Here is a 27123-nt window from a genome sequence, read left to right on the forward strand (position 1 = left end):
TTTTTTGTTGATAATGTCTTCATTTTTATTTGCTATTGCCTGCATTTTTTTTTTGGTTGTTGTTTGTATTTTTCTTGTCTAGTTTATTATAAGTAATTGATTTTTATTTTTATTTTTTTTATATTATAAGTATTAGAACAAGGTAATTTGTTGTTTGTATGAAATGACAATTTTTTTGGACGAGATGTGTAACTAAATTAGTTATAAACATGGATTATTTGGAAGACATGTTCTAAATAGTGTTAAATGCCTATGAATTTGGATTATGTAATTTTTTTCTCTACTGAAACATTACTATTTTTAATCTGCCTACTGTATCAATTCCATAAAATAATGAATCCGTGGGTAGAATAAAATAACGGCCCGAATTTATATTGCCAATAGAGTGAGTCCATAATACAAAATCAGGGTCTATACTCGTTGTTGTGTGTGACTTGGAGACCAAGCAGCTCTACACTGATTTTATTTTTTTTAAAGTAAAAAAAAAGGAAAGTTATTAAACAGGACAGGTGTCTCAAAATTAGGACAGCGTGAGGTAAAGCTGGCCATATGGAACCCGGGAAATGGGATCCCCTGGTCCCGTCCCATATTTTGCGGGAAATGGGACTCCCGGGACCGTAAAAAATGGTACCGGGAAATCCCGGAACCATTTTCCACGGTACCGGGAATTCCTGGTACCATATTTCGCGGTTCCGGGATTCCCATATTTCCCATATTTATTTATTTTATTTTATTTTAATCATAAATACATTTAAAAATAAATAAAAATTCATATATTTTCAATTAAAAAAATACAATATAAAAAATACGGTACTAAACGGTGCTAAACGGGGATCCCGGTTCCGTCCCATTTCCCGGATGGTTCCGGGACAAAAGTCCCGGTACCATATTTTATAATATGGATTTTTCCCATTTCCCACATGGTACCAATAATACGGGAAACGGGGTCCCGCGGGATCCCATATGGCCACCTTTAGCGTGAGGACTAAGCAGCCCAAGAAAGAGAAAGACAGCTGGCATTACAAAAAAGGAAAGCTCAAAGTTTCCTTTTCTTTTTGAGCGAAAAAAACAAAAGAGGAAAGAAAGAGGAAATATAAAGCCCACTCCGCTATTTCATATTATAGCGCCAAAAGAAAAACAAGAGAAGAGAGAATCGGAGAGTGAGAGAGAGTTTTAGAGAGAGAGAGATCTAAGCAACGGGAAACCCTAGAGGGAAATATTTCGCCGTAGAAAGCGCGGCGATCGAGAAAGTGCGGCGATCGAGAAATGTAACATTCTCGGACCACTGTGAGTCGGAGAGTGAGAGAGGGTTTTAGAGAGAGAGAGAGAGATCGAAGCAACGGGAAACCCTAGAGGGAAATTTTAGAAAGCGCGGCGATTGAGAAATGTAACATTGTCGTTCTCTCTGTTGTGGTCCTCCTTCGCCGGTAAGTTCCTTCTCCGATCATCTTATGGTTTCCCGACGATCTTTGCCGTTGGTTTCAGATTCTATCGTTTGTCCTAACCTTCAAATGTTGGTGATGCTAGTTTGAATCGGGGTTTCCATCTCTGTTCTGTGGAGAGGATCGTGGGGCTAGGGTTCTACGCTACGAAATCTGGTTGGGGCCGAGAGGGAAAACCTAGGTAAAATCTATTGGAATATTGCTCGATATATGATAAACCGATTTGAGATGTTTCAATAACAGTTTAAGACCCTTGCAATTTTATGATGAAATGCTTACTTTGTATAAGAACTTGTTGTTAGCATCTTACTTTGATCGTTACTAGAAATCATATTCAATGAATTGTTTCCCCGTCTCAGGTCCTCTTCTGAAAATCTCTTCCGATACACCAAAAGAAAATCCCACGCCAAGGTTTGTTGTTATTCCAGACCCTTGTTTAATCAGGTTACATTTTGGATATTATTTTCCGTCCACGGTCTATCCCATCCACAATAGTATTTTACTTCTTCCGTTATGTAAAAACCAATTTGTTTAACTAATATGAGTATCAATTCCAGTTCATATTCACTGAATTGTTTCCCTGTCTCAGGTACTACTGGAGTGTCTGAGTTCACTGGCCGATGTTCAAGAAAGTTCCAATGAGGGTATGTCTCTAACCACTGATTTGACATGAACGTCATACGTAAGTCTCGTCCCCTCTCTCTCTCTCTCTCTCTCTCAAATTTTGTCTGTTTGGTTGAGAATTTGGAACTGATCTTTGCTTTATTTTGGTGTTGTAGGCCCTGAACCACACAAGTCCCACGAGTGCTTGCCTGTGTTTCTGAATTACACCCTCAACTACTGTGAAACCCAATGATGGTCAACCCGTGATCAAGAAAAAACCATGCTGACCAAGCTGAAGCCGAAGCCGAAGCTAACCCTGCTGATCTACAATTTCGTGCCTCAGTCGCTGAAGTCAGAGTTTTGCCCGACCGTCACAGGAGGCACGTTCCAACTACTTTGTTTCTTTTAGTATTTGTCACTCCAGGTGCGTATTGATCGTGTTGCATGAAATACATTGTTTCTTTTCCAGGTTTTCTTTGAGTTTCTAGTAGCAAACAAAAGTGTAGTGTGCGATGCATTATCAATTATTTTATTTTTTGTTATAAAGGTCAAACCAAGGCTTTTCTACCTAGGCCAGGCTACTCTTGAGCTGTTGAAGTGGAAGGTGTTCTGGGAAACTCATCTAGCAGAGGTTTTCTCGGCTGATGATTCAAACTGGGAAACAAGGAACTTTTACATACGGGTGAGTACTCTTGAGTTTCCTTGGCAAGAAAATGAATTCCCTAGCTCTTTATGCATCATGTAATATCTTTTGACTACGCTTATATATGGGGCTCTATTACATTCAGACCTCCACTCTTTCGACTACAGAAAGTCAACAAATGCGGAGTACTGTTGAGAAGTTTCTTGTAGATAACCAAACTGAGGTGATTAACTTTTCTTAATTATTGTTTCAGACAACGCATAATTTCGAGAGTAAGGGTTAAGGGAACCGAATATGGGTCCTGTTAGCTCTTGGATTGCCCCTTTGACGTGCACGCTCATGCTTGACAGCCCCTTTGACTTCTCCGCTGCACCAAACACAGCTACTTTCATCTTCTACTCTATATTCCTATTTTTATTCCTTCATGAACTTGCCTGGATGACAGGGTCGCTGATGTGACCTGGCCCCGGAAGCAGGGACCGTGCTGGTGTTTTGAGTGTCGATGATTTCAAGCAGCAAAGACACGGCTGTAATCACAAGTAGTGAGACATGTAAGTATAATCTTACTCTTTTTAGTCTTCATGATATTAATAGTCCATGAGTGTTGGCCATCATAGAATTTAGTTTGGTCTTGTTTCCTTGCCTCAGGTACTTATGGCTGGAGTTTCTCTGACCGAGGCAGCGTTCAAAGAAAATTGATGAGCTGACCAAGAACCACTGAAGAAGGTATGCTAATTGCTCTGTCCCTTACACCTCTTCATAGATAGTCTATAGGATTCTCAACTTTGACCTTCTTGATTAAATTCCTACATTAATTACAAAATGGAAAATGACTTTCATATTGTTTCTGGTTTCTTATTTTTTTTTTATATATATAAAAAAATGATTGGTTATCCTCCCTCTTAGCTCTTTTGACTGGCTCCAATTTTTTTTTTTAATAGTGCCGGCCGGCCCAAAATATTTGGTGTCAGTCAAAAGTGTTGGGAGAGCATAAGCTATCTATGATTTTCAAATAAAACTATATATGTATAATATATATTTTTTTGCTGGAAGAGTGTGTTGTTATATTCCCCCAAATAATTTCTACCGAAGAATCTAATTTTTGAGATTGGAGTTGAGGGTATTGATTAAGATGATATATTGTATATTGTTTAGTAGTAAATTATTAACAGATTTTACTTGTTTTTTCTTGTCGATATATGAACTACAAGGGCTTGATCTCTCTCTCTCTCTCTCTCCCCTAAAAACAAGAGAGAGAGAGAGAGAGGGTATGTAGGCAGCTCAAATATGAGTGCAGCCATAATTTCAGATGTATGGAAGAAACACCAAAGGAGATTGTTTTTATGATAAAACAACAGCTACCCAGCACTGCCTCGGCTATTAAGGTCCAATTTCAGTCTCTCTCTCTCTCTCTCTCTTCTGATTTGATCGATATCTTTAGGTTTTCATATTAAGTGATTTTTCTTCTGTATTGTTCTCAACTACACAGATGCTGTTCTACTTTGCTGCCACGACCAGTACTTTAACCTCTTGGAGTAGCTGATCTTCACCATCTGATGTTATGGTAAGTAATTTCCTTTTTACCATCAAGAATCAACCACAATCGAATGTTGTGGTGTATACTGCTATAAATACACTTATTCTTACCTATGATTTTATTTTCTTCTCTCAGCCACTACACGAAGCCCACGCTCATTCGTCGTGAGCACAATCTCAAACTGACATAATTGTCAAGGGAAAGAAGTCTAGAATCAGAAGGTATGCTTATTTCCATCTAAAATGTTTTTTTTTTTTCATCATACATCTTAATTAACAATCATCTATGCATAATCTTAATACCAACGATACTTTCATGGATTACTCAAGGGATTCAACTTTCATGTATTTTCAAGGTCTATTATTTTTTTATATAAAAAAATTATTAATTAACCTCGCCCTAAATGTTTTGGCTGGTTCTAAAAAAATTTGTCATAGGGTTTTTTTTTTATTTTTTTTAGGTAGAGGGTTTAGGTTGTTGGGCCGGCTGAGTGTTTAGAAGTCTATTTTTCAGAGTCTGTCAAAGCTTTTGGGGGATGTTAATCAATATTTATTTCTTAAAAAATTAAAAAATACTTATAAAACTATATGTATTATATTATTTTGGGTAAGAATTATATGAAGTTGCATATTCCTTTACGTACTTTCTGTGAAAAAAATGCTTATTTGTTCAACTATCTGTTACATGAAATTTCTAACAAATTTTTTGTTTCTTATCCCACCCCTCAAGTATGAACTACAAAGGCTTGATCCCTCTCTCTCTCTCTCCTAAAAAGAGGAGTGAGGGTATGTAGGCAGCTCGATCACCGAGTGCAGCCACCCAATTTCATTCTTTACTTGCATAGAAGCTCCCACACAAGAGACATTGCCTCGTTACCGTGACGAATCCGATTGAGCCGCCAACTCATCAGCATCCAGCTGCTGAAGCCGATCTCAGAAATCTGAGCCGCCGAGTCAACAACCCGACCCTATCTCGCTCTGTGCTAGTCGACTTCAAAGCAAAACCCAAAAGGTAATGAAAACCTTATCGCCACTCTTTTATCCAGTTTTTTTAGTTTTCAATTCCGATTTTTTAAAAACAAACGTACCCGAATTTTGGTTACTCGTTCAAATGATTGTTCTTAGGCGGCCCCAAGTATGGCGGTTACTCTTCTTGATATGACAGCCCCGCGGATGTTCCAGAAAGCCGAGTCACGGTTTGCGGACGAAGCCGATCTTGGAGATCAGATTAGCCGAGCCAACAACGCGGTCCCACATCCAGCAGGGGTAGAAGCATGAGGACTCCTCAGAGAAAGGTAGTTGTAATTCATGATGATTTAATGTATTTTTTTTCTATTTGCTTGTGTGAGTTGATAACCCAATAAACCTGTCAGTATCGGTAATGTCCAATGATCGTGTCAACGTCGTTCCGAGGATCGTCGCCCAAATCGACTGTAAGTCTTAACCCAGCAAGGAAAATCTGCCAGCGTGACACTCTCGATCCTTGGCTCCTTTGCTGAGCTCTTTGCTTTCACCATGCACTCTAACCTCCTGCTTTTACAGTAAGTTCAAAGCATCTAATAAACAAAGGCCACACTTTTTTTTTTTTTTTTTTTTTTTTTTTTCTGGCTAGGGAGGATAAGGGATTTGGATCTCAGCTTAGTCCAAGTCATTTCATCACTAAAAAGGTAAGAACTAGGATGAGACGATGAGTTAATTAATTACTTCCTCTCAGACTTGTTCACAACTATATCAAATACAAGTAATGTTTCATTGTTTCTTTTATAATTTTCTTTACTTTGCCACTCAAGGGGCTGAACAACCAGAAGTACGGAGAGGTCAGCCAGGAATTCCGCGACAATGGGTTCGTCAACTTAATAGGCAAAAAGCCCTTCATCCAACATTGGCTCCTTGTTAATGTATTCAGTTATGTTGATGCCAACATTGATGCTTGCTATTTTTTTTCCTCAGGTCGGTTATGGTGCCGGGCTGGAATTGCTTTGTTTAATATCAAGGTAAATGATTAGTTTCTTTTCTGCTTTCTATCATTATCACATCTATCACGTTCTTTCTTTGTGTTCAGATATCGCTGGACTCTTCTAGCGTTCAAGAAAGCTCCGCGACCACTTAATCGGGTACGTGAGTTGCTTTTTCCCTAATGTCTCTTCATATGTAGTTAGGTTATGCATCTATGGATAATTTTAATCATTATTCTCTGCCTTGACCTCCTGATTTAGTTCCTACATTAAGTACAAAAGGGAATATAACTTTCATATTATTTCTGGCTTTCTTATTTTTTCATATATATATATATAAAAAAATGATTGGTTATCTTCCCCTGGTTGTTTTGACTGACTATTTTTTTTTTTTTTTTTTTTTTTTTTTTTTTTTTTTTTTTTTTGTCTTTGACGTTTTTTAAGTGCCGGCCGGCCAAAATGTTTTAAAAAAATTTCTTTTTATTTTTGGTCAGTCAAAATATAGGGGAGCATAAGCAACATGATTTTCTAATAAAACTATATATAAGTATGATTTTCAAACAAAACTATATATATATATTTTTTATGGAAGTATGTGTATAGTTATATTCCCCAAAATATTTTCTACCGAAGAATCTAATGTTGGAGATTGGAGTTGAGGATATTGATTAAAATTATTCATAGATGTAATGTCTTCATATTTATTGTATATTGTTTTGGCATTAGATTTCTAACATATTTTTCTCGTGTCTTGTCAATATATGAACTACAATGGCTTGATCCCGAGAGGGTATGTAGGCAGCTCAATTATGAGTGCAGCCACACTTGTTTACTTGCAGATCTATTTCCGGGGTTTGACGAAAGGCCCATTTTCCGCGCGATGGTTTACTGTATTTTCTTCAGGATCGTCTCACAGAGCGCCGAGGCAGACATTACAGCTACAAACACATCAACCCTGTGCCACGCTCAGGCAGACCGAGTCATTGCCTTCCACGTCATCGATCCAGCAACCAATGTTAGTTCTCTCTCTCTCTCTCTATATATATATATATATATCCCACTGTGTATATATATATCTCACTGTATATCTCTTTAACTGACTGTTTTTGGTTCAGATGGAACGACGTCATGTTTGCATGAGAGTTGATGAAAAGCTCATTTTCCGTGGGAAGGGTACGGAATTTTCTTCAAGAATCTGATGCAGGTTTTTTTTTTTTTTTTTGTTGTCGTTTTTGTTTTTTACACTTGAAAACTGATTCAAAGAAATGTGGTCGTTTTTAATTTATTTTATTTTTGTTTATGATTGTTATTGTTTATATTTTTTCTATTTAGGTTGACCTGAAGCTCTTGGTTTGCAGGGGCAAATCTGTCAGGAAGGTCTTATGAGAGAAGCCGAATTGCACTCGTCGGCGGCTGAGTCTCCAAAGGTTTTTCTGCTGCTACTACCGCAAGTTGCTGGAGAGAAGACAACTCGCTACTCACAGGTCGCTCTTGGTATGGACTCTCGATACCCATACAGATTTGATTTTCTATTGGTGTTGCATTTAATCTCGTGTGTAAATACTCAGCTAGGAAGCACTATGGATCTGTGAGACGGTTTCCCCCGAGAATTCAAGACAAGGTAGGAATCCCAGCAGGGGCGATGGGAAGCAGCTCGAGGACGACAAGACTTTGGTTAGTGTAGTTGTAAGTTTTAGTGTTTAGTGCTATGGAGTTTGACTCAGAGTAGTTTGCAAATTGAGTTAGACGTGTATTGTTAATTCTCTATCTTTTTACGAGGTTCATGATCTGTAGGACCAATACAGATTGATATTGAAGAAGCCATCCGCCCCTACGCGAAGCTCGAGAATATGATATCCGGAGAGGTCTTTTTCTCAGCTCCTGGCCAGCTCTGGAAACGTGGATTTCCTGCCACCGATGGCGTCCCCTTAAAGAAGCGATTCACATCTTAAGCTGCGGGTATAAAGAATCTTACTGGTCTGAATAGCTCGGCCCACAAAAGAAAGGTATGTACGTTATGTTCATCTTTATTTTAAATTACTTTTATGTTCATCCTGAAGCGTGCACACACAAGCTGAAAGAGGTTATTATTTTACTTCAACTTTCAAAATTCTAACTTTAGTTTCGTCAATGAAACATTGAGCCTGTTCTACTTTTATATGATGTTTCAAACTCACATGACCACGTGTATAGGTTACTTGTCTGAAAGCACAACAAAGGTCCTTCTACGACCAAACGATTGATGGTCAACAAACTTCTCAATGCCTTCAACTATACTGTCTTTGCGTATGGGCAGATGGTTAAGCCACCAGAAAAATCCACACAATGGAGTGCAGACTAAAAAACAAGGTAAATAAAAATGCCCCTTTTTGTTTGCCAGCCATTTGTGTTACTTCATTTATGTTCTCATGTGCATAGTAACATCTAGCAATTAAGCTCGTCTCTCTTCCCGGGGGAGAGATCGAGTTTGGTAGTGTTAGTCTACTAACAATAACAATAGAACGTGTGAGGGACTAGTTAGGATAAATGTTAGTATAAAAAATTAGAATACAAGCAGAATAGCAGTTTGTTCAAATTGTGCAACTGCCATTTTCTTTTTCCTTATTAAATTTTTAGGTGCGCTGTAAAATATGATAGTAGCTGGATTGTATAATAGTTGGTTGCAGGTATAGCAGCTTATATCTATAATGGTCTGTACAACTTGTGCAACCAATCTCTCCTTTTTTTCATGTCTATTTTTTGCAGGTACTGTGCTACATTCGATTAAACAATAGTTGATGTACATTATCACAGGTTAGAATAAATGGAGTATGTATGTGACATTGGTATTTAGAATTAGAAGCGCACGCACATAACTCTATCTAGCAATTAAGCTCGTCTCTCTTCCCGTGGGGGAGATGGAGCTTGGTAGTATTAGAATCTCGTAGTAAGCTCGTCTCTCTTCCCGGGGGATAGGCAGAGCTTGGTAGTATTAGTCTAGCAATAAGTTCGACTCTCTTTCCGGGGGAGAGATTGAGCTTGGTAGTTTTAGAATCGCACAAACCATTCTCTTGTTTTTATGTCTATTTTTTGCAGGTATGTGCAGATAGTAATTTCTAAACATAAGATCGCCTCTTTTCTCTGGGGTTGAGATAGAGTTTAGTAGTACTAGTCTAACAATAAGCTCGTCTCTCTTAGGGGAGAGATGAAGTTTGGTAGTAATAGTTTACTGAAAATAGAAAGTAAGGGCTGGTGAAGCTTAGTACTGTAGATGTAAATATATTGTAGTTAATTAAGATTATGCATTGTCATTTATATACTGTTCATTAGTATCAATATTTATGTTGAAAAGATTTCTAACTATTAAAATATGAACTACAATGGCTTGATCCCTCTTAAAAAGAGGGTATGTAGGCAGCTCAATTATGAGTGCAGCCACCTCTTTCCCCTTTTTTATTTGCAGGAACAAAAGTGTACACAACATTTTGAGGAGAGCCGCCGATGCCATAAAAAGAAGAGTCGGGTTTGTTTCTTTGGCTTTTAAATATATTTGTGTTTCAGCGATGGACTCTCCTGGAATTGTTGTGAATGTCTTTTTTGCTTGTGTAGAATCAAAGGTGTTATTCCTCCTCTCGTTGAGCTTCTTGACTATCCAGACGCAAAGGTTCAGATAGCTTCTGGTGCTTCAGATAGCTTCTGGTGCTGCCATTTGGACCGTCGCTTTTAAGACGGACGAGAACAAAAAACAGGTATAAAACAAAACCCGAACTAATATTCTCAATTTTCTCTTGCTGGAAGATATACTCAATGTTCTTGGGTCAAAATCGAGTTTATGTATTGCAGATTTTGGCATTACCCACCCTTGTTGTAATGCTGCCATATACTACGAAGCGGTTTGCACTTGCCACATGTTTTCCCCCATGATACTCTGATGGTTTGAGCATTTTTGAGCATTATCTGAAGTGGTCAAGTATTGCAGGTTGGTGTGATTGGTAAACTTGTCCACTCGTCTCCGGATATTAAGAAAGAGGTAAACTGTCTGGTAAATAACCGTATTTCGACTTCTCTCATTGTTTTCTATTTTCTTTTCCCGTGTTTTTTGGTGTTCCTTCTTATTTCAATTGTCATGAATATTAGAACAGATTCATGTTGTACATAGGGGAGCTGTGAAGCCATTGCTTGCGATGCTACAGTCTTGAGGCTCTCAACTGAAGGAGATGGCAGCTTTTTGAACCCATACACGGCTTTGCTTCGGATATCGCCAAACTCTTCTACCGTTGAAGAAAGGTCCACGACCACTGAATCGGGTACGCGACTTGCTCTTTCCCTAACGTCTCTTCATATGTAGTTAGGCTATGCATCTATGCATAATTTTAATCATTATTCTCAGCCTTGATCTCCTGATTTAGTTCCTACATTACGTACAAAAGGGAATATAACTTTCATATAATTTCTGGTTTTCTAATATTTTCATATATATAGATATAAAAAAAAAATGATTGGTTATCCTCCCCTGGCTGTTTTGACTGGCTCTAAAAAAATTTAATGTTTTTTTTTTTCTCTTTCTTTTCTTTTTTTTTAAGTGCCGGCCGGCCAAAATGTTTTAAAAAAAAATTTCTTTTTATTTTTGGTCAGTCAAAATATAGGGGAGCATAAGCAACATATGATTTTCAAACAAAACTATATATATATGTATGATTTTCAAATAAAACTATATTTTTTTTTGCTGAAAGTATGTGTATTGTTATATTCCCCAAAATATTTTCTACCGAAGAATCTAATGTTGGAGATTGGAGTTGAGGATATTGATTAAAAGTATGCATAGATGTATTGTCTTCATATTAATTGTATATCATTTTGGCATTAGATTTCTAACATATTTTACTCTTGTCTTGTCAATATATGAACTACAATGGCTTGATCCCGAGAGGGTATGTAGGCAGCTCAATTATGAGTGCAGCCACACTTGTTTACTTGCAGATCTATTTCCGGGGTTCGACGAAAAGCACATTTTCCACGGGAAGGGTTACTGGATTTTCTTCAGGATCCGGGCCGCGGAGGATCGTCTCACAGAGCGCCGAGGCAGACATTACAGCTACAAACACATCAACCTCTGCCACGCTCAGGAAGACCGAGTCATTGCCTTCCACATCATCGATCCAGCAACCAATGGTAATTTTCTCTCTCTCTCTCTCTCTCTATATATATATATATATGTATATATCGCACTGTGTATATATATATATCTCACTGTATATCTCTTTAACTGACTGTTTTTGGTTCAGACGGAACGACGTCGTGTTTGCTCTCTGTGTGCGAAGGCGTTTGCAATATCAAGCAGGTTTTTTTTTTCGTTTCTTTTTGTTTGCTAACTTGAAAATGGATTCAGAGAAGTGTGGTCGTTTTTTATTTATTTTATTTTTGTATGATAATTGTTGTTTATATTTTTTTTTCATATAGGCTGACGTGAACCTCAATGTTTATATTACTATCAAGAATCAACCACGATTGAATGTTGTGGTGTATAATGTTATATATACACTTTGTCTTACATATTTTTTATTTTCTTCTCTCAGCCTGGACACGAAGCCCACGCTCTTTTTTCGAGTGCCTCGCAGCTCAACCTGTTCCCCCGGTCCATCGTTGAGGCGAAGAAGAAGCTCCGGGTCAGATTGTGATCGAATGGTTCTCGCCGCCGATCAGCACCCAACCTCACTCGCTCTGTGTGAGCACAATCTGAAACTGACATAGTTGTCAAAGGAATGGAGTCTCGAATCAGAAGGTATGCTTATTTCCATCTAAAATGTTCGTTTCTTTTTTTCTTTCCATCATAGTCTATGGATAATCTTAATACGAAGTATCATATTCTCACTTTCGATCTCCTAGTTAGGTTAAGGGATTTAACTTTCATGTATTTTCAAGGTCTATTATTTTTTTACATATGTATAAAAATTATTGATTAACCTCTCCCCTAAATGTTTTGGCTGGTTCTAAAAAATTTTGTCATAGGATTTTTTTTTTTTTTTTTTTTTTGGTAGTGGGTTTAGGTTGGTGGGCCGGACGAGTGTTTAGGCGTCTATTTTTTAGAGTCTGTCAAAGCTTTGGGGATGTTAATCAATATCTATTTAAAAAAAAAATAAAAAAAATTGTATGAAGTTGCATTCATTTATGTACTTTTAATTATTAAGATATATGGTTGATGTATTATTGCCGTACATCATACATATACTTATTGTTAGACTATTATGTTACATCAAATTTCTAACAACGTTTTATTTCTTATCCCACACCTCAAATATGAACTACAAGGGCTTGATCCCTCTCTCTCTCTCTCTCTCTCTCTCTTCTAAATAGAGGAGAGAGGGTACGTAGGCAGCTCAGTCTTGAGTGCAGCCATTCTTGCAGATGCATCAAAAAAGATTGTTGCTTTGCTTCAACAACAGCCATTGAGTCGCTATTCTTATCTTGAGACAATTCCTCGGCTCTCAAGCTCCTTCTGCGAGGATGACCACCTTCAATGCAGGTTCTCTCTCTCTCTCTCTCTCTCTCTCTCTCTCTCTCTCTCTTTCTCCTTTTTGGTTAATATCATTATGTTGTTTTATTAAGTGGTATTTTTCTTTTGGATTTTTACTTCACATATTTTGATCTTCTATGCCGCAATAACCAGCTCTTTGCTATCACTCGAAACTTCAATCGGAGTGGTTGATCGAGAAGTTTTGGTGCGGCTGATCGCGGACAAGTCGGTCAGAGAGAAGCCCATCGGAGTCTGAATGGGGTCCGGAAAAGGCCATGGCGGTGGTCAAGCCGGGCCGTTCTGACAACTGGATGAATCAACACCAGCGAATCAGGTACAATGCTTGCTTGTCCCTAATGTCTCTTCAATAGTAGTGCATGCATTGATAACTAATGTGTTCTTAACTGATACTCTGCATTCAAAGGTGTGTATGGTCTTTCCCGTGGAGTTCGCTTTGTTTATTACTGAGAGGTATAGAATGTGAGTTAATTTGTGCTTTTTGTATTCTCAAGATGTGCTGGATTTACATGAATCTGTAGCTTTTAGTGGGATTTATCACAGGCTGTTTTGTAGAGTGCTTAAATGGATTGTAAGAAAAGAAGATTAAAGCAGTAGTGCTGTTTTTAATAAGAGCTTTTGGTGCTTTGTGGCAGTGCATTCGTGGGTGAACAAGGTTACAGAGACAATAAGGGATCCCAGTGTGGCGGTGAATGTCACTTTCCATAGTCCGTGAAGTCCATATCATCTCTGGTAATGCTCATTCTCGAAACATGTTAAGATTGAATAGGCTTTGTTTGTCTTTACTAGAAATAAGATAAGATTGTTGTGCCTAAAAATCATATTAGAACTAATATCCTTGCATTTTCTCTTGCTGGAAGATATATTCAATGTTCCTGGGTCAAAATCGAGTTTATGTATTGCAGATTTTGGCATTACCCACCCTTGTTCTAATGCTGCAATACTCTTATGGTTTGAGCATTTTTGAGCATTATCTGAAGTGGTCAAGTATTGCAGGTTGGTGTGATTGGTAATCTTGTCCACTCGTCTCCGGATTTTAAGAAGGAAGTTATACTGTCTGGTAAATAACCGTATTTCGACTTCTCTCATTGTTCTCTGTTTTCTTTTCTCGTGTTTTTTTTGTGTTCCTTCTTATTTGAATTGTCATCAATATTGGAACAGATTCACATTGTACAAAGGGGAGCTGTGAAGCCATTTGCTTGCGATGCTTCAGTCTTGAGGCTCACAAGTGAAGGAGATGGCAGCTTTTGCAATCAAGAGGCTAAATCAGGTCCTTACTTAATCTCCTTTAGGCTTACAAGAGAGTTTCAATGGTCAGATTAGCAAATTCTTTGATTGTCCCAGAACCAAATGTTTTGTTTCCAATCTGACCTACTTTTACATATTTCCATTCTTGACTAAGTTCAGGGACCTGGAGTTTTTGAACCCATACGCGGCTCTGCTCCAGAGATCGGTATCGCCGGACAGCTTGGTAAACACAGACTCTTCTAGCGTTCAAGAAAGCTCCACGACCACTTAATCGGGTACGCGACTTGCTCTTTCCCTAACACCTCTTCATATATAGTTAGGTTATGCATAATTTTAATCAGTACTCTCAATCTTGACCTCCTGATTTAGTTCCTACATTACGTACAAAAGGGAATATAACTGTCATATAATTTCTGGTTTTCTAATATTTTCATATATATAGATATAAAAAAAAATGATTGGTTATCCTCCCCTAGCTGTTTTGACTGGCTCTAATTTTTTTTTTTTTTTTTTTTTTTGTAAGTGCCGGCCGGCCAAAATGTTTTAAAAAAAATTTCTTTTTATTTTTGGTCAGTCAAAATATAGGGGAGCATAAGCAACATATGATTTTCAAACAAAACTATATATATATGTATGATTTTCAAATAAAACTATATTTTTTTTTGCTGAAAGTATGTGTATTGTTATATTCCCCAAAATATTTTCTACCGAAGAATCTAATGTTGGAGATTGGAGTTGAGGATATTGATTAAAAGTATGCATAGATGTATTGTCTTCATATTAATTGTATATCATTTTGGCATTAGATTTCTAACATATTTTACTCTTGTCTTGTCAATATATGAACTACAATGGCTTGATCCCGAGAGGGTATGTAGGCAGCTCAATTATGAGTGCAGCCACACTTGTTTGCTTGTAGCTCAGTTTGATGAAAAGCTCATTTTCCGCGAGAAGGGTACGGGATTGTCCAGCATAAAGAAAGGTACGTAATTTATATTCGTCTTAAAGCATATACGTGTGTATCATGGAATAACACACATTTTCTTAAGACTTGTAGTGATTTCAACCTTATTTGTTAACTTTTTTTTTTCTTTCAAGTTTTGTATATACGGTTTGATGAAAAGCCAAATTTCCTACCACATTCAGCTCCTCGCCAGCTTTGGAGACGTAACTTCCGTATAGATCATTTATACTTACTAATTATTTATGTAATAACTCGCGGTAAACCTTGATAAGGTGAACTAGTAAAGTTGAAGCCACGGTTAGAAGTAAGTTGAACCTTGGTTTATCCGCGTTGTACTTTCATAAAATTAGTATTCTGTGTGAGTTCGGTCTTTAATTAGTTGTGGCTTCGTTTCCAAGTTTTTGGTGTGTTTTCCAAAAGTTTCTATTGGAACTATTGGAACCGTAGGTCCAAATCTTTAAAGTAAAAATGTTGGGTTGTTTTTCGATCTCAAATTCTTGAGCTTCCATTTCGCTTAATTGATGCTAATTATTATTATTTATTATTTTTTTTTTGTCTTATTGAAATCAATAAAGGAATTTTTTTTTTTATGGTTATTGCTTGATTGTTTTGGAGAAAAAAGAGATACGTCAGCGGCTCCCAAGTAGACTTACTGGTTTGCCTAGTGAGATCTAGGTTGTTCTTTGACGGTACCAATTTTAACTAAATTAGTTGGTTTAAGCGGTTAAAAATATGGTGGAATTTATTTTCCCTTGTCATTATAAAAAAAAGGAAGAAAAAAGTTATGATTATTTTCATGTTCTTATTACTGAATCTAAAATGAGTGATTCCAATTTAACTACCTATAAAAATAAATTTCTTACTGTCAATTATGATTTTGGAAGGGACTCTAAAGAACCCAAGTCTTGTCATGAACAAAACTATATACTAAAATTGTTTTTGGTTCACTCTCTCTCTCTTAACACAGCACTACACTACTGACTAAACAACTAACCAAAGCTGGTTTCATAATTGCCCATTTAGCTTTTTAGAAAGCATGTTTAAAGTAAACGACAAGGTGGTTCATTTATTGCCATCGTAGTATTAAATAAGACTATTAAATGTCGATGATTTTCTATACCTGAGTAAACGTGGCTTACCGGTAGCGGGACGGGACGGAATCCCCGCTACCGGTAAAGAAGGTAACGGGACGGGAGGTCCCGTTAAGCGTAACGGACGGGAGTCCCGTCCCGTTACTGTAGCTAACGGGATCCGCGGATCCCGTTAGCGACCGTTGCTTTTTATTTATTTATTTTTATTTTTTTTTTAATCTCGGCCGTTGGATCAAAGATCCAACGGCCGAAAAAAAAGAGCCGTTTGAATATGAACGTTGGTTTTATGCCGTTGGAGCCGAAAATGAGGTTTTTTTTTTTTTTCCCACTTATTTCTAAAATCTATAAATACCCCCCATTTCATTCATTTTCTTCACACCTTTCACTCAAACTCTCTCAAACTCTCTCAAACTCTCTCAAATTCTCTCAATCTCTCTCTCTAATTCTCTCAAACTCTCTCAATTTTACTCTCTAAAGCTTTCATTTTCTCATGGCATCATCATCCCACAACCGAGGAGGTCGAAGGGGAAGAGCTTCCCGAGGAGAACGAATGCACCGTTTTGAAGAAAATTGGTTGCATTTGTCTCAAAACGCCCCCGACCCAAACACCCAATACTCTTTCGATCCAAATTATGTTGCTCCTACTTTCCACAATACGGAATTCACCGAAATTCCAAACACACAAATGCCATATTATCCTCAAATGGATCCCGAGCAAGCATATCAAGCACAAATACCGCCATCCGAAGCCGCTTTTCAAGAGTTTCAAGTGTTCGAGGAACATTATCATCAATCCCAAAATCCAAATGAAGAAGAAGACGACGACGAAACCCAAGATCCAAATGAACAACATGATGACGAGGAGGAGGAGGATGAAGAAGAAGACGTCCCACCGCCACCACCTCAGCCTCGAACTCAAGTTCCACGACCTCGACAACGTGAGCAACAAGAGGAGACCCGACAAAGACGACGTGCCCGAGAAGAACAACAACAACAACAACCACCTCAACAACAACAACCACCGCAACAACAACAACAACCTCAACAAGCACAAGCATCACGACGTCGAGCGAGGTCTGTTGTCTGGACGTTCTTTGAAGAGGTGGTTGCCAACGGTGAAAAAGCCGGAAAATGTCACGTTTGTGGCAAAATCTTTAGCGCTCATAACACTAGAGTTGGGACGTCGCTATTGTGGAGTCATCACAGACACTGCTAGGGGGGGACACAATCTGGAGCCTCTACAACCCAAGTAAGTAACATCGATCCTTTAAGATTTAGACGTGATTTAGTTGAATATTTTGTATCAACCGATCAATCTTTTAGTCATATCGAATCTCAAGGCTTTGTTAGATTCATTAGTTCTTTTATTCCAAACGTACAACTAATGTCTAGGAAAGCCTTGAGATCCGATATCCTAAAATGGTTTTTAGGAGAAAAGGAACAAATGAAAGACTCAATATCCTCTGGTAGATATAGCGTAGCCTTAACATCGGATATATGGACCGGTCAATCTAAGATGGACTTTATGAGCGTTGTAGTCCATAACATAGACGACGATTGGAACCTGAACAAACGTATCATAGCGTTTAGGAGGATAGAAGGTTCGCACACTGGTGAGAACATCTTAGATATCATAGTTAGTGTTTTAGCTGAGTGGGGTTTCAACAATAGGGTTATATCTGTGACCTTAGATAATGCCACTAGCAACAACGCCATGATTAGGGAGTTGACCCAAAAACTTAACGCAGACGAAACCCTTATACATCAACGTTGTGCTACCCACATCATCAACCTCATAGTTCAAGCCGGAGCCGCTAGTTACGACCCTTCGATAAACAAGATTAGGAATTACATAAGTTGGATAAATAGTTCAACCTCTAGAGTAGATGAGCTTAAGAGACGGCTTAGACTAAACGGCCTTCAAGAACGCACATTTCACCTAGATAACAAAATTAGGTGGAATTCAACCTTTCTTATGCTGACCAACTTCTTATCCGAGCGTTACGTCGATGTTATTGTTTCTTACATTAACAGCGTACATGGCGAAAACGCTATATCTGATTTGGATATTAGGATGGCTGAATCATTTGTTTCTTTTCTCGACATTTTTTATAAAGAAACTTGTTATCTTTCTGCTGTTTACACTCCCACTTCTTTTCTCGGTCTTCATACGTCGATGTTATTGTTTCTTACATTAACAGCGTACATGGCGAAAACGCTATATCTGATTTGGATATTAGGATGGCTGAATCATTTGTTTCTTTTCTCGACATTTTTTATAAAGAAACTTGTTATCTTTCTGCTGTTTACACTCCCACTTCTTTTCTCGGTCTTCATACTATGACCGCAATAGCTGTGCATCTTGATAAAAATAAAAACGAAACTATTTTTCAAGATTCTATTCAAGCAATGACAGCAAAGTTTTTAAAATATTGGGGGGCTGGAAAGGTTCCATTACTATACGGTTTTGGAGCCATTCTAGACGTCCGATGTAAAATTGGAGGTTTAAATTTTTTTTTGAAATACATAAGAAACCATTTTGTGGACCAAGATTACGTTGCACTTGATCTTCCGAGGATCGTGCAAGCTTTTTTTGATCTTTTCAAGGTTTACGAGGCGAAACTTCTACCGCAATACCGAGCGCAACCTTCTCAATCACAGACGCAATATCCGAGAAGACACCAATACACGAATGTCTTCGTCAACGCGCCCGCGTACAGCCCGTCTCCTCAACAACAAGAAGCTGGGACAAGTCAGACGAGGTCAAGCGCAACCGACGCACGGTCCCATCCGGAGATCCAAGAGTACGATAGGAACGATTGGGTCAGGTCGGACGACGAAGCCATCGACCTCTTGGTTTGGTGGAGGCAGAATGCGAGGAGGTTTCCGATCTTGTCATCTATGGCACAAGACATCCTCACCATCCCAGTTTCAACTGTGTCCTCTGAGGCGGCTTTTAGCAGCGCGGGCCGGATCATCGACGATAGAAGATGCAGCCTGAAACCGGAGATGGTCGAAGCATTGACGTGCGGAAAAGATTGGATTCAACATCGAAATCGAGCACAAGAAACATTCATGTGCTTCGATATTCTAGACGATTTTGAAGTTGATTTTGCAAACGTAAACATAAATGGTTAAAGTATCGTGTATAACAAAGGGATATCCCGGCCCTTGTCCGGGATACATTTTCAAACATTTAACGAGGAAAGGGGTGCTCTTTTTCCTCGCCGTCGCACCTTTTTAGGGGTCGGTGAGGTTTTTTAGGAGGCCCATTTTTAATTTCACATTCTTCTTTATTGTTTTTTTTACCCATTTTTAATTATTTAACAACATTCATATTTTTCATTTCTACCCACTTATTCCAAATCTTTTCACTTTAATCCTTTCATTTTATTTATTAAATTCTTTTTTTTAAATTTTTTTTTTTTTTTAATGCCTAACGGGATCCGCGGATCCCGTTAGACATTTACCGCCTCCGTCCCGTTATATAACGGGACGGGACTCCCGTTCGGCGAATTAACGGGAGTCCGGGCGGGGGTGGGACGGGAGGCGCGGGAACTCCCGATAAGCCAGGTTTATACCTGAGAGAGACTTCTGACACAACGAATCAATCAACTGATAATTTATTTATTCTACTAACTTCTAATCCTAAGCCGCTATTAACACCACAGGGATTCTGTTTCTCGATAGATTACAAAATAGCATAAAACAGGGTAGTTCTTTTATAAGCAAAAAATTATGTTCACTAAATAATTGTATATCTATCAACTCTTTTTTTTTTAATACATAGGGAATAATTGTATATCAACTCACAAGTCCTGCTCTTTGTCATAAATACAGTAACTGAGATATCATGTGACGTTTGCATATCTGTATTTCAGTTTCAGGAACTAAAAATGCACTTTTCCTGCATATTCAAACGAAATATATAATGTAGTGTTCACTCTTCATATATTCATCTATTTAATAATAATAATAATACTCTAATATAACATATGAAAATAGCATATTAACTCGGAAATGACACACTTAGTGGAATCAAATTATATGAATTGGATACCATCCCGTGATTTTAAAAAAAAATTGAAAAACAGACAACCAAAGCAAAGCAACCTAAAAAGAATGTTAAAGTATCAGTAGTAATAAAGATTTTTCATTTTATGATTAAAAGTTACGATCACAACGTACAAACAAAATGTCCAAAATAAGATTTAATGTCCAAATCTGGTGATACATGTCCAATTCACAGCCCTTCCCTTCTATAAAATAATTAATTACAAGCCAGAATAAGAAAACCAAATATTACATTTTTTTTTAAAAAAAAAACGTTATCTTACACAGCCACTGCAAATTCCAGTAATCAAAACCGGGAACCTACAGAGATCCGCGGCCGGCGAAGAAGCCTCCACCGCCGGCGGAAGCACCCTCCCGTCGGCAAACATGACCCTCCCTGTGTCCGTCTCCGTGTCCTCAGCGCCGTAGAAATCGCCGAACCTCCTCTCGACCTCCAGAAACTCCCCCAGCGACGACGGCCTCGCCGCGCCGCCGCCGTCTTCGTCATCGTTGTCGCGGCAGAGGCTCCACCACCCGCGGCGCCTCTCGGCAGCCGCCTTGGTTCTCCGCCGACTTGCTCCGGCGGCGATTGTGGCGGCGGGGGTTTCTCGGCGGCGCTGGGATGGGACGCGGAACGCCGCGGCGGCGAAGGTGACGCCCATGAGCGTGCCCAGGGTTGTGCTCCGGTCATGGAAAAACGACCCCGTCGACTACAACCACGAATCAAAGGAGAGTGAATCTATAGAGTATGTATATGCACAAGCAGTCAAATACACGCATATTATATATATATATATATATATATATATATATATATATATATATTTAAAGTGGTTACCTCGGTGTCGAGATCAGAGGAGGAGATTGAAGAGTTGGTGGGAGAGGAAGGAGGAGGAACGAGATCGTTCGCCGGATCTAGCATCTCTCTCTCTCTCTCTACGAAATGCATTATCAATGTGTGGTCATATCAGTCTAGATAGGATTAAGAGACTTGTGAGGGACGGTCCACTCCAAGCCTCTGCAATAGGTTCACTACCTACTTGTGAATCCTGCATAGAAGGAAAAATGACTAAGCGACCTTTCTCCGATAAGAGCCACTGAGTTGCTGGAACTAATACATTCTGATGTATGTGGTCCGCTCAGCCAACAGGCACGTGGGGGATACGAATACTTCGTTACCTTCACTGATGATTACTCGCGATATGGTTTTGTCTATTTGCTCAAACACAAATCCGAGACCTTTAACGTATTTAAGGTCTTTAGGGCTTTAGTGGAAAAGCAAACTGGCAAAGTGATCAAAACTCTTCGATCTGATCGAGGTAGTGAGTATATGTCTGGAGAGTTCGATGACTTTCTTAAAGAAGAAGGTATCGCTTCTCAGCTTACCGCACCTGGCACACCTCAACAAAACGGAGTGTCAGAGAGAAGGAACCGAACTCTAATGGAGATGGTTAGATCAATGATGAGTTACTCATCACTCCCTCCTTCCTTTTGGGGATATGCCCTCGAAACAGCCACTTACATTCTGAACCAAGTTCCGTCTAAAACGGTTCCTGGTACTCCTTATGAAAGATGGACTGGCCGTAAAGTAAGTTTGGGCCACATCCGAATTTGGGGTTGCCCTACACATGTGCTAAGGCAAAAGACTAGCAAGTTGGCTAGTAGGTCAGAATTGTGCCTGTTTGTGGGATATCCAAAGGAAACCAAAGGTTTCATTTTCTATAGTCCTGAGGACGATAAGACTTTCGTTAGCACGAATGCTCGTTTCCTTGAGGAGGACTTCATGAAGGATGCGAAACCTAGAAGCAAAATTGTGCTTGAAGAAAAGTTGGGTGAGGAAGCTTCTACCTCATCTGTAAGAACTGTTCTTACCCCAACTGAAACACAACCTAACTCATCAGAATCTCGTCAAGTAGTACTTCGACGTAGTGGGAGGGCTACTTAAAAGCCTGACGGGTACATGTCTTATGGAGACTCTCTTGTAGCCGTCTCTGACATGGATGATCCTGTTTCCTATAGCCAAGCGATGACTTGTTCTGAATCAAACCTTTGGCTTGACGCCATGAAAGTTGAAATGCACTCGATGTATGTCAACAAAGTCTGGAAACTTGTAGACCTTCTTGAAGGGATTAAACCCGTAGGGTGTAAGTGGATATACAAGAAGAAAATGGGTCCTGATGGGAACGTCGAGACGTTCAAAGCACGACTTGTGGCGAAGGGTTATACCCAACAAGAAGGGATTGACTATGAAGAAACCTTCTCGCCAGTCGCGATGCTTAAATCCATCCGCATACTCCTATCCATAGCTGCAGCTCTCGACTATGAGATCTGGCAAATGGATGTCAAGACAGCCTTTCTGAATGGCAATCTTGACGAGCGCATTTACATGGCTCAACCAAACGGTTTCGTGGAAGAAGGTCAAGAGACCAATGTTTGTGAGTTGCTTAAGTCCATTTATGGATTAAAGCAAGCATCTAGGTCATGGAATATAAGATTCGATGAAACTGTGAAAAGCTTCGACTTTGAACAGTCAATAGATGAGCCTTGTGTTTACAAGTTAATACACGAAGGCAAAGTTGTGTTTCTGGTACTATATGTCGATGATATACTACTAATTGGTAATGACGTGGGTAAGTTATCTGAGGTTAAGGTCTGGCTGGCAAAGCAATTCGATATGAAAGATCTAGGAGAAGCCGCGTACATTCTGGGTATCCAAATCTTTCGAGATAGGAAAAATCGGACCCTGTCGCTCTCTCAAGCATCTTATATTGATAAGGTGATGGACCGCTTCTCGATGCAAGACTCCAAGAAGGGCCAAACACCCTTTAGGCATGGAGTTTCACTCTCTAAGGACCAGTCTCCCAAGACTGCACAAGAGATTGAAGACATGAGGAAAATTTCTTACGCCTATGTCGTAGGAAGCCTCATGTATGCTATGTTTTGCACTAGACCTGACATCTGTTTCGCCGTTGGCGTAGTTAGCCGTTTCCAATCCAACCCTGGACCCGAGCACTGGATTGCTGTTAAGCATGTTCTTAAGTATCTTCGAAGAACTAGGAATTTGATGCTTACATACTCAGGTACTGACCTGACTATGACGGGATATACCGACTCTGATTTTCAAGCGGATAAGGATTCCAGGAAATCCACTTCGGGATCTGTGTTCATCCTTAATGGTGGAGCTGTTGTGTGGAGAAGTATTAAGCAATCTTGCATTGCTGACTCCACAATGGAAGCAGAATATGTGGCTGCTTGTGAAGCATCCAAAGATGCTGTATGGCTTAGAAAATTCCTTAAGTATTTGGAAGTTGTTCCAAACGTCGACGAGCCCATGACCCTTTATTGTGATAATAGTGGGGCTGTCGCTAACTCAAAGGAACTTAGAAGCCATAAGCGCTCTAAGCATATTAAGAGGAAATACCATTTGATTCGAGAGATCGCGCAACGCGGAGATGTAGATGTGAAGTAGCGAACAGGGTCTTCGACCAACATCGAGAGGGATTAGGCATGTAGGACTACTCACATCTTCTTTGAGTCAAGTGGGAGTTTGTTGTCAATGGTGCCCACAAGAAAAGTAGCAGTGTCTATTTGTGTACATTTGATGTAATATAGTCTCATGAAGACTCTTGCTTGTAATTGCTTATTCATTAATAAAAAGTTGAAACGTTCATTCAATCTTCCTTGTCTGAAGCTTTATGATAAAACATTAGTCTTTAGTCCATAAACAAACTAAACAACTTACGAAGAGACAAATGTAGATTTGCATGAACAAACTCTTCCATTGAGAGTTGAGACTCTATAGTTCTTCTAGGTGAAGTACTAAGTTGTGAGAATGTCATGAGTAACTTTGTGAAGTTCTCATAGATATGGAATTCATGTACAAGATTGCTGAAATGCAATGTATGTCACCTCATGCTTTGTTCCTTGGAGTGTGAATAAATGAACTGGCCAGTGTCCAAATTGAGTCCTGACTCTTTTGGATGAAACAATGTGACTTGTTAGCTCCTCGTCAATACATTGTTTCTAACTTATTCACAAGCGACAAAGGAGTTGAGGAAATAACAGCTAGAAGGGTAAAATGGTAATTTAGTAAATCCCGACTAGCTGATGACATTCATGAAGGGTAAACATATATAATATTCAGTGGATCCGCTCATCATAATTAGGTTGAATTCTTGAGTAGAAAATAAATTCATTTGAACCGAGAGATTTTCAGTGTCAACTCTTTAGTGGAGTCAGTTGGCATTAAGCTAAACTTGGAAAAGGTTTGTGAACCTTTGAGTCCAAGTGTTTAGCTCAAGCTTTGTTCATTTGGGTCCATGAGGTCACTGTCCCGAATCACATCGAGTAGAAATAGTTAAACTGGAAGCTAAGTCAAAACAAAAACGAAAATAGTCAAAAGGGTATTTTTGTCTTTTGAGACAAAGGATGAAATGAATGTCAATACATTTTTTGACAAGTTCATTTGATGACTTAATGTCGCTCGACCATGACTTGATCATTGGGCCTTGTGAATTAATTTCATTTCATAAGAATTTTATTGAAAATTCTTAATGGGTCTTTCACATGTTGTCATGAACAAATGAAGAAGTTTCTAGAAGCTCCTTCTAGATGTGAAATGGGCGCCCAAATACCCAAGAGAAAGAGAGATTATTTTGTGCATAAATGTATCAAGATACTTGCCAAAAGAAAAAAGAGGAAACAAATTTCCTCTATGAGGAAAACATAAGTTCGGCCAACACAAGGGAAAGAGAGAGACAAACTAAATGAGGAAACAAATCCAAGGCTTATTGAAGCACATGTTGCACGTGCAAAGCAAGGGAAAAATAGGAAATAAGATTTTCTCATAAAAGTTTGGAAAATAAGAGGAAACTACTTCTTTCCAAGGCCAACCCTTCTCCTATAAATAGGACTCTCATTCCTCTCATTCTATTCATTCCACACAAGTTAGAGATTGAGAGACTCTCTCTCTAGACATTGTGGCCGAACTCCTCTCTCTCTCTAGTTTATTTTCGATTTTGTTTTGGCACCTAGGTCCTCATTTGACCTAGTGTTTAGCTCTGCGACTTCAAGACTCGTTCTTAAGTCGTAGTGTTTAAAAGTGCCCACTCACTAATTCATTTTCTCTCGAGTGATTTAGTGATAGAAACTTTCGTGGTTGCTCGAGGTGCCGAGGAAAGAAAGAGGGACGTGCTGCGAGGGGAGACGAGCGTTGCAACTTTCTAAGAGCTTCTCAAAGATCCAGCTTCAAGAAAGGTTAGTAAACTTCTTAGCTCATAATAGTTTTTAATTACGTGTACTTGCTCTTTTGTCTAGGTTAGTAAAAAACCGTTTTTACTTGTAAAAGAAAATTTTTAAAATTCCGCCGCTTCCCGAAGCGTTAATTATTTTCTTAAACCCTAGATCGATTCCAACAAAATCATCCGCTCATCATGTGGGATTCTGTGCGGCGAACACCGAAGAAAGATACTGCGAAACCAGCCGAGACTTTGACTGAGACCGTTTTCCACATGATGGCTTAAAATGTCAATCGTTGGTTTTTACTTTTCTATTGTTTCAGAAAACTGCAGCCCTGGAGAAATCGTTGAAGCAAAATGTAGGATGGCAAACGGCTATAAAGAGAGGAGTTCATACGCTAAAGAAGCCACAATACCAGGTTTGAATTTTTTTTTAATTTTTTTTTTTTTTAAGGATGTGGTTTGACATGGTTGTTGCATTCAGCTGTGTTATGTTGATGATGGAATAAGTAACGGGGAAGAACTTGAATCGCTCAAGACGATAAACAGCACGTTCTACGAAATCTAGGGACTGACCAAAATTGTGTCTAGAAACTCAAATGAAGGTCTTTCAAATGAATCGCCAAGAGAGTAAATCCGGATGCATGGTTAGCAATTTGCTTTTGTTGGTATAACTGCGAATCAGCCATTCCAGGGCTCTAATTTTTAAAATTCACTCTTGGTGTTTACATTACAGGTAATAATTGCAGGATGAACTTTAGAATAAATATGCTTGTTCTTATTCTTTTATATTTACTTAATGCAGCGGCTTTGATCGTGCGTCAGCTAAAGCTGCTCGGCATCGACTAGGACGCGATATTTGGACTAGGATTCGATTAAGCTTCTTAGAACTAATCTCAGCGGTTATATACAAAACGCTATTATCTATTCTTCTTTGTTGTACTTAGGTGTCCATGTTGTTTGTTAACATTTAAAATATAAATACAGATTCTGTCTCTTGTTATGATTTGAAAAAAGAACACACATGTTTGGTGGTCACGTTTTAGAATTTTTGAAAGAAAAGAATAAGTGGTAATTATGTTTTTATTAACTGGTTTCTGAAAATCAAAAAATATGTTTGATTTAAATGCTTGTTGGTTCCGTAGCCTCATAAGTCGGCTGATTCCTTTACCTTTTTTTCCCTTTAAACACAAAAATAGAATTACCATTTTTAAGCACAAAAACAGAACTACCGTTTATTATTTTTGTTACTGCGGTGTTTATAATAATAGGGATGTGTATTTTATTATGAATAATATATATATATATATATATATATATATATATATATATATATATATATATGTAAAAAAAAAAATAAACGGAAATGAAAGAAGAGTAAAAAAAAAAAAAAAACTAATGAAAACAAAGTAACGACAAAAATAATAAGAAACGACAGGAAAAAGAAAAACGACAGAAAAAAAGTAAACGGCAGAAAAAAGAAAAACGACAGAAAAATAATAAACGACAGGAAACTAAGTACAGAAATATGAGAAACGACAGAAGCTAATAAACACTCAAAAACGAGAAACGACAAAAAAAACATTGGAAAATAATAAAATGACAGGAAAATGAGAAACGACAGGAAACAAAGAAACGACAGAACACGAGAAATGACGGAAAAAAAAAAAAAAAAAAAACGACATAAATTAGAAAACGACAGGAAAACATGAAACCACAGAAATTGAAGTAATTTACTTCCAGGGCTCTAATTTTTGGAATTCACTCTTGGTGTTTACATTACAGGTAATAATTGCATGATGAACTATAGAATAAATAAATATGCTTGTTCTTATTATTT

At 38.4% G+C, this 27123-nt stretch overlaps 2 protein-coding genes and 6 long non-coding RNA genes across 14 annotated transcripts; 7 read left to right on the top strand and 1 right to left on the bottom strand.

Annotated features, from left to right (window-relative positions):
* Nucleotides 1-1038: 1038 nt before the first annotated feature.
* Nucleotides 1039-4974, top strand: LOC149380531 (uncharacterized). Its single transcript, XR_016294191.1, has 12 exons — nt 1039-1427; nt 1528-1623; nt 1802-1853; nt 2032-2124; nt 2222-2469; nt 2593-2727; nt 2834-2911; nt 3134-3239; nt 3337-3414; nt 3986-4073; nt 4178-4252; nt 4361-4974. It is a non-coding gene; the product is annotated as an uncharacterized LOC149380531 (long non-coding RNA).
* A 40-nt stretch (nt 4975-5014) lies between these two features.
* On the top strand, nt 5015-6525 carry LOC149380532 (uncharacterized). The gene is made up of 7 exons (XR_016294259.1): nt 5015-5236; nt 5350-5519; nt 5598-5657; nt 5847-5891; nt 6015-6084; nt 6175-6218; nt 6287-6525. It is a non-coding gene; the product is annotated as an uncharacterized LOC149380532 (long non-coding RNA).
* Nucleotides 6526-6567: 42 nt separating this feature from the next.
* Nucleotides 6568-9843, top strand: LOC149380533 (uncharacterized). 3 transcript variants are annotated; one of them, XR_016294061.1, is made up of 7 exons: nt 6568-7194; nt 7295-7383; nt 7538-7673; nt 7748-8185; nt 8373-8528; nt 8925-9681; nt 9768-9843. It is a non-coding gene; the product is annotated as an uncharacterized LOC149380533 (long non-coding RNA). The 3 variants fall into 3 exon arrangements; XR_016294063.1 differs by having other exon boundaries at nt 7295-7352; XR_016294062.1 differs by lacking the exon at nt 6568-7194 and having other exon boundaries at nt 7217-7383.
* Nucleotides 9844-9852: 9 nt separating this feature from the next.
* On the top strand, nt 9853-10259 carry LOC149380534 (uncharacterized). Its single transcript, XR_016294064.1, has 3 exons — nt 9853-9907; nt 10002-10051; nt 10138-10259. It is a non-coding gene; the product is annotated as an uncharacterized LOC149380534 (long non-coding RNA).
* A 46-nt stretch (nt 10260-10305) lies between these two features.
* On the top strand, nt 10306-14261 carry LOC149380535 (uncharacterized). Of its 5 annotated transcripts, none has more exons than XR_016294299.1 (10): nt 10306-11330; nt 11444-11499; nt 11735-11940; nt 12513-12681; nt 12826-13006; nt 13097-13143; nt 13326-13422; nt 13596-13750; nt 13852-13960; nt 14098-14261. XR_016294299.1 is itself a non-coding variant. In XM_089604513.1 (3 exons), exons 1-3 carry the CDS (start codon nt 10976-10978, stop codon nt 11834-11836), a joined length of 513 nt encoding a protein of 170 aa, XP_089460639.1. In that variant the 5' UTR covers nt 10306-10975; the 3' UTR covers nt 11837-12472. The 5 variants fall into 5 exon arrangements, 1 of the variants encoding a protein (XP_089460639.1); XR_016294297.1 differs by having other exon boundaries at nt 13097-13152; nt 13687-13750; nt 14098-14260; XR_016294295.1 differs by having other exon boundaries at nt 13687-13750; nt 14098-14260.
* Nucleotides 14262-14266: 5 nt separating this feature from the next.
* Nucleotides 14267-15441, top strand: LOC149380536 (uncharacterized). Its single transcript, XR_016294300.1, has 2 exons — nt 14267-14920; nt 15037-15441. It is a non-coding gene; the product is annotated as an uncharacterized LOC149380536 (long non-coding RNA).
* A 4685-nt stretch (nt 15442-20126) lies between these two features.
* On the bottom strand, nt 20127-21346 carry LOC149380537 (uncharacterized protein At3g17950-like). Its single transcript, XM_089603409.1, has 2 exons — nt 20885-21346; nt 20127-20756 (listed from the first exon to the last, which is right to left on the bottom strand). Exons 1-2 carry the CDS (start codon nt 20993-20995, stop codon nt 20322-20324), a joined length of 546 nt encoding a protein of 181 aa, XP_089459535.1. The 5' UTR covers nt 20996-21346; the 3' UTR covers nt 20127-20321.
* A 4244-nt stretch (nt 21347-25590) lies between these two features.
* LOC149380538 (uncharacterized) lies at nt 25591-26410 on the top strand. Its single transcript, XR_016294255.1, has 3 exons — nt 25591-25702; nt 25768-26019; nt 26089-26410. It is a non-coding gene; the product is annotated as an uncharacterized LOC149380538 (long non-coding RNA).
* The last annotated feature ends 713 nt before the right edge of the window (nt 26411-27123 follow it).

Source organism: Urtica dioica, chromosome 12, assembly GCF_054948205.1.
Source record: "Urtica dioica subsp. dioica isolate 48M chromosome 12, U.dioica_male_clone48M_v1_H2, whole genome shotgun sequence".
NCBI lineage: Eukaryota > Viridiplantae > Streptophyta > Magnoliopsida > Rosales > Urticaceae > Urtica > Urtica dioica.

What these genes read in the sequence shown, in the direction of transcription:
- LOC149380535 (XM_089604513.1), top strand. Translation starts at nt 10,976, where the DNA reads ATGCATAGATGTATTGTCTTCATATTAATTGTATATCATTTTGGCATT. An exon ending in CATCGATCCAGCAACCAATG is followed by an intron (nt 11,331 to 11,443) that starts GTAATTTTCTCT and finishes TTTTTGGTTCAG; the next exon opens with ACGGAACGACGTCGTGTTTG. An exon ending in GCGTTTGCAATATCAAGCAG is followed by an intron (nt 11,500 to 11,734) that starts GTTTTTTTTTTC and finishes TTCTTCTCTCAG; the next exon opens with CCTGGACACGAAGCCCACGC.
- LOC149380537 (XM_089603409.1), bottom strand. Translation starts at nt 20,995, where the DNA reads ATGCATTTCGTAGAGAGAGAGAGAGAGATGCTAGATCCGGCGAACGAT. An exon ending in CCTCTGATCTCGACACCGAG is followed by an intron (nt 20,757 to 20,884) that starts GTAACCACTTTA and finishes TCGTGGTTGTAG; the next exon opens with TCGACGGGGTCGTTTTTCCA.